General features: G+C 43.1%; 1 protein-coding gene across 1 annotated transcript; it reads left to right on the forward strand.

Annotated features, from left to right (window-relative positions):
• Positions 1 to 466: 466 nt before the first annotated feature.
• On the forward strand, positions 467 to 2028 carry LOC307026647 (uncharacterized protein). The gene is made up of 3 exons (XM_079662199.1): positions 467 to 524; positions 723 to 809; positions 1144 to 2028. Exons 1-3 carry the CDS (start codon positions 473 to 475, stop codon positions 1899 to 1901), a joined length of 897 nt encoding a protein of 298 aa, XP_079518325.1. The 5' UTR covers positions 467 to 472; the 3' UTR covers positions 1902 to 2028.
• The last annotated feature ends 4573 nt before the right edge of the window (positions 2029 to 6601 follow it).

Genomic DNA, 6601 nt, shown 5'->3' on the forward strand with positions numbered 1-6601 from the left:
AGCTGGTTCAAAGCTCGGAATAGTTAAACTTTTAATCATTGCTTTTCAACTTTAATACTTTAATAACTGATAAAAGGCCCTCTCCGCCCAAAAAAATTTCAAGCACTCTCTAGTCTCTTCTCGATAACCCAATACACACTATTATCAATCTTTAATTGCAAATAGAACATGATATTCAGTCTTAGTGTGTGTGTGTGTATCGAATATTTTTCAAGGCAAAGATGCGTTAAACCCACTGCAGCCTTGCACTTCGTCAGGAGAGGTCGCTGTAACTGAAGCTTCGAGAAATGAACCTATTTCCGACACAATTGTCCAAGTGGTTCGACGCTTCATTCAAAGCTTCATTTTGCCATCACTATTGTTTTCCTCTGTGCAGAGAGACAATCAGTGCTGATCAGCAGCAGCTGCTGGAGGTTTCCCTCCTTTAAAGCTGGCTGGTGCTCAGGCAACACTCTCTTGGAAAACTGCAGAGATGGCAGCTGTTTGGATGCTCTTCTGTGTGCTGACTGTTTGTCTGGCCAGAGGTATTTACCTGTTTGATAATTGTGTTGAAGATGAAGGAATAATGTTTGATTTAACAGCATGATTCCTGTCCACAGTCTCTGGTTTTCCAGTTGGTGAATATAAGCTGCAGAGGAGACTGAGAGTTGAAAACATTTGATTGTATGCAGTGTTTCTTTTCTCTGTCTGACACTAACCTTTAATTATAATGTGTCCTACAGATCTGTCTCCCAATGAGATCTCCTTAAAGAAAGCCTTTGCACTTTTCCAGTCGATGGAGTCCATGTTGGAGCAAGACGCTGGCAAAGGTGCGCTCTAAAGCCTAAAAAGACAACAGTATGTGTCGCATAAAAGTGGTGTAAAAGATCTGAAATCTGGGAAATGTATGATTTTAATTTGAAATGCAGCAATGGCAAGTTTAATAATGTGTATATGAGCTAAAACAAACCACTTGCATGTCTTTTATAAGTTCATGCATCAATGTTTGGTTGCTGAATTTGCTGCCAACGTTGCTGTTTTTTACAAAAACAGGATGTATTAAGTAACCAAGCCCTTGAGGAACTATTACAGAATAATTCATGCTGTGATTTAAGCCTAGAGAACATAATTTATTGTTTTGACGTCCATCAAATGTTTTTTCAGTACTCCATGAAGTAGACGAGCAGTTGTGGAACGGAACGATGAGCGACGAGGAAAAGTTCAACGGAACGATGAGCGACAAGGATAAGTACTATGGCACGATGAGCGACAAGGATAAGTTCAACGGCACGATGAGCGACAAGGATAAGTACTACGGCACGATGAGCGACAAGGATAAGTTCAACGGCACGATGAGCGACAAGGATAAGTACTACGGCATGATGAGCGACAAGGATAAGTCCAACGGCACGATGAGCGACAAGGATAAGTCCAACGGCACGATGAGCGACAAGGATAAGTACTACGGCACGATGAGCGACAAGGATAAGTCCAACGGCACGATGAGCGACAAGGATAAGTACTACGGCACGATGAGCGACAAGGATAAGTCCAACGGCACGATGAGCGACAAGGATAAATCCAACGGCCCGATGAGCGACAAGCATAAGTACTACGGCACGATGAGCGACAAGGATAAGTCCAACGGCACGATGAGCGACAAGGATAAGTACTACGGCACGATGAGCGACGAGGATAAGTCCAACGGCACGATGAGCGACAAGGATAAGTTCAACGGCACGATGAGCGACAAGGATAATTTCAACGGCACGATGAGCGACAAGGATAAGTACTACGGCACGATGAGCGACAAGGATAAGTACTACGGCACGATGAGCGACGAGTACAAGTTCAACGGCACAATGACCAACGAGGAAAAGTTCAACGTGACGACGAAAAGGAAAAGTTCAACGGGACGATGAGTGAGGAGACATTCAATACTGCATATAAAAGATTGATCTTGTCTATTTTGAGTGCCTTGGAGAGCTTGATATCTGAGGTGTTATCTTGGTAGCAATATAATAAAACGTGTATACATTTCTTAAATAACAGCGTGTCAATCAAATGTTTGTATTGCAATGCTTGGCTCTTATCATGCATAAATCTTCCCTAAACAGTCCAATAAAAGCTCATCTGGACTAGAAAAGTCTATAAAAAACCTCTCATACTCCATAGAATTAGCATACATTGGCCGTGTCAGTAAAAGGGAGAAGACTAAACGTGCACTGTTTTGAGAAATGTTCATTAGAAAACCTTGTAATCCTTCCAAATGCAGCCTTTATTGCAGGTTAGTCTGATGTCCATATGCACTTCTATGTGCTAAGGTGTTTATATTTTTACCAGCTTAACAAATCTCCAAGGTTGAAATTCAAAATGTTTGCAAATAAACACCTGTCATCATTTAGTTATTATTCTGTTTTAAAATATGAATGGCACAAAGTGTAATTATTGTGTACATGAATAATTGTCTTAAAATGCAGCATGTAGCACTTTAAAAGTTGACTTAAATATTTACCAAGCAGCAGAAAGTAATGCTCCTTCAAGTCAGGGAATAAAGGGATATAAATCATGATTTATTTAATATAAAAGTTGGACATTTTAAAACGTTTAATTCCCCAAGTAGTCATTAATCTTCTGAGGGGAAACTTAAATATTTTCGTGAGGAGGTAAAGGGCAGTGAGCAAGTTACCACTCATCTCCTTGTTTCTTCACAAAGTTTCTGTGGGAGCCTGGCTTGTTTTACTTTCTCGAGGAAGTAGAGTCTTTGCTGGGCCTTTTTAACCCGGTGTGATGTGTTGGAGGTCCTTGTAAGATGTTTTGACATATTGACTTCAAGAAACTTGAAGTTCTCCACGCCTTCCACTTCTCCATACATATGGTGGACTTCCTTCTTTGTTCTCCTGCAGTCAATTGTCAACTCCTTGGTTTTAGAGGTGTTAAGGAGCAGGTTGTTGTCCTAACGCCACTCAGATTATTCCCTTGACTTGATAGACTTATTCTCAAGTCAGTCTTCATCTTCCATATTGCAACCACTATCCTGCTACAAGATCCTCCTGAGATGTAGAAGCTGGCTTTTTTCAGGGTACTCAAAGAAAGGTTCCAGAGTGCTAACCATCACACCATATAAATTGTCCACAATGTATACAAAGAGATGCTATCTTTACGCAGAGACTCAGACACGTAACTAACTATACACAAGGGCAGGAATTCAGAGGGAAAGGAGCAATTTTGAGCTCTGCTCTTAAAAACAGGTTTTTTTAAGGTCATACGTCAAACGCGTCATATTACATCACACAGGGGACACATCTCCGCTCTCTGACCGCAGGTATAGTAGAGTTGCGTTGAGTAGAGCGGTTGTGTTTTAGTGAGCTGGTATTTTTCGGTAGTTTTACATTGTATTTCACCATTTGTAATGATGGTGCAGTATTGTGTTTGTGCAGGTTGCACAAATACCAGCCTGTCAGGACATCGAGTCCACAGTAAAAAGGACCGGAGCTAGCGTTCGTTCCTGGGTGCGTTGTGCATCCACCTCCCTGCAGCACATACTCTCCACAGCTTTATCAGGAAACCGTATTACTTCTCTCTCTCCCCCCCCCTTCGCTGCTCTCTCTCTCTCCCCTCCGGTACACGGCACCTTAAGACATAGTGTGGAGTTGCATTAGGTAACGCTGTGGTGGCTGTACTGCTCCAGCCGTCTCCTTTGTGTTTGTTTGTTTCCCCCTGTCTGTGTTTGTGTGTGCGTGGTGGCATTCACTTCTGGCTCCGGGCTCAACCTCCACTCACCTGCTGCAATCAGCTGTGCACCCTCCCCGACTACACACCTGCTTTCCATCAAGCCATTTACAATGAAATATCAACGGAGGCTCCACAACCTTTCTCCGCCAGATCATCAAGTATCAGCCGTATCTCGCGTCTCTCCTCCGGTACACAGCACCGTAGTGTGGAGTTGCATTAGGTAACGCGAGATACGGCTGATACTTGCGCATTAGTTTCTTTTATGGATCAGTATCAACAGTCCTGCCAGTAACATTACTATATTATCAATGATACTTTAGTTATAGCCTGATATATGATAGCTAACTTTACAATGTTGTGATGTGACGTTAGCTAACATTCTGTAGCTAACGCCGGTCACTCACCAAGATAGCTGCCCAGTTCTCCACTGGTTCTCCTCACACCACAGCTCAATTTCTCTCCGATGGCCGTTATTTCTTCTAATCCTTGGCTGCTCCTGGTCTCTTGGACGCCTAGCAGGCTCATAATTATAAGGTTGTGGTCCGTCATATGCATTCGAATATTCATGTTCAACTTCTTCTGTGTCTTCTGTGTCGAAACTAGCATTGGGATCCATGTTTATTAATACGTTACACCGGCCGCTCTCCCCCTTGTGTCCCCCGTGTTACGTCACACGCGGGAGGTCACGTGCCGAGGCTTTTTTATGCGGAAGTGAACATTTCTTACAAAAACGACGCCAGATGTCACTGTAGTGTATATTTCTGTATATTTTTGGGAAAATCTAGTGTATTCATCATTTTCCTACACATTTATTCACAGGTTTCTTTAACCTGGAAGTTGCTCTTTAACATCCCGATAGCAATGAATATCTTAAGTGCTTTGACAAAAAATCCATAAAAAAATGTATTCTGTGGAAGCCGTAATACTGTAAAAAGCACGACCAATCATTTTAGCTGCCCCGGCTAAAATAACTGGATGGCATACCTGCCTGTCAGCTTTCCATCCGTGCACAAATTATCTCGTGCCCTCATTGGTCATGTGTGCGTTCGTGTGTGTTGGAGGAGGGGCTCTGTAAGGAAGTGGCAGATTTCTTCCGGCCGTGTATTTAAAAATTCTAGCGCACTCTAGCTGGTTTCTCCAAAATGACCTACCCCACCTTTAACTCTCAATGCTGCAAAGTCATACCTCCACTGTATGATTCTAACCCACATTGAATACTGTTTGACAAACTGGTCGTTCAATAATTCCTTTGTTGTGTTTGCATTACCAACTTTACCTCCTGCTTTATTTGTACATATTAAAGCTTTTGCGATGGCCGGGAATCGAACGCGGGTCAACTGCTTGAAAGGCAGCTATGCTTACCACTATACCACCATCGCCTTGTGCTGCTAAATTGATGGTGGTATATTGTTTTTTCAACAGTCACTCAAAACCATAGGATAAATCTGCAAAGAAAGGACTGTAACAATGAGTACCCTCTCTAAATTCACCATTTTCACCAGGACCTAGCGACTACCAACATCTAGAAATACATTTGAAAAGGAGAATAACAATGCTCACTGTTTCCAGCAGATGGCCCTCTTACTCTGTCCCATACTGTGAGAGTGAGTGCTGAGTGCACTCAATAAAGATTCAAAACCAGAATCAACAAAACTCAACACAAACTATAGAGAGATTTAGTAGGCTGATTGAATATGCACCTGAGCAAGAATACGATTACATTTCAGCTAAGCATTCAACACCACCATCATCCTCCAGCAGCTGATTTGTAAACTAACAAAACTTGGCCTCAGCCCCTCTCTCTGCAACTGGCTGCTGGACTTCCTCAGTGCCAGACAGCAATCTTTACGGGTCAGCGACAACACACAGGACACCATCACGCTGAGTACAGGGGCCCCCCAAGGATGTGTGCTCAGCCCCCTGCTCTACACCCTGCTGACCCACGACTGCACACCCACCTACAGCTCCAACTTCCTCAAGTTTGCAGATGACAGAACTTTGGTGGGTCTCATCAGCAACAACAACAAGACACACTACAGGAAGGGGGTGAACCAGCTGGCCTCGTTTTGCAAAGATAAACATTTTTTTGTATTTCTATATATGTATCTATGTTTGATTAGGTATCCAAGACCGATCTCCAGACTGTGAGCAGCAATGTGTCAGTCTGATTATTTTTATGCTATCAGATACAGTTCCTCCTGCTTTATTTGTACATATTAAAGCTTTTGCGATGGCCGGGAATCGAACCCGGGTCAACTGCTTGGAAGGCAGCTATGCTTACCACTATACCACCATCGCCTTGGGCTGCTAAATTGATGGTGGTATATTGTTTTTTCAACAGTCACTCAAAACCATAGGATAAATCTGCAAAGAAAGGACTGTAACAATGAGTACCCTCTCTAAATTCACCATTTTCACCAGGACCTAGCAACTACCAACATCTAGAAATACATTTGAAAAGGAGAATAACAATGCTCACTGTTTCCAGCAGATGGCCCTCTTACTCTGTCCCATACTGTGAGAGTGAGTGCTGAGTGCACTCAATAAAGATTCAAAACCAGAATCAACAAAACTCAACACAAACTATAGAGAGATTTAGTAGGCTGATTGAATATGCACCTGAGCAAGAATACGATTACATTTCAGCTAAGCATTCAACACCACCATCATCCTCCAGCAGCTGATTTGTAAACTAACAAAACTTGGCCTCAGCCCCTCTCTCTGCAACTGGTTGCTGGACTTCCTCAGTGCCAGACAGCAATCTGTACGGGTCAGCGACAAGACACAGGTCACCCTCACGCTGAGTACAGGGGCCCCCCAAGGATGTGTGCTCAGCCCCTTGCTGTGGTGGCTGTACTGCTCCAGCCGTCTCCTTTGTGTTTGTTTG

The sequence above is a fragment of the Notothenia rossii genome (genome assembly GCF_949606895.1).
Source record: "Notothenia rossii genome assembly, chromosome: 12".
Taxonomy (NCBI): Eukaryota; Metazoa; Chordata; class Actinopteri; order Perciformes; family Nototheniidae; genus Notothenia; species Notothenia rossii.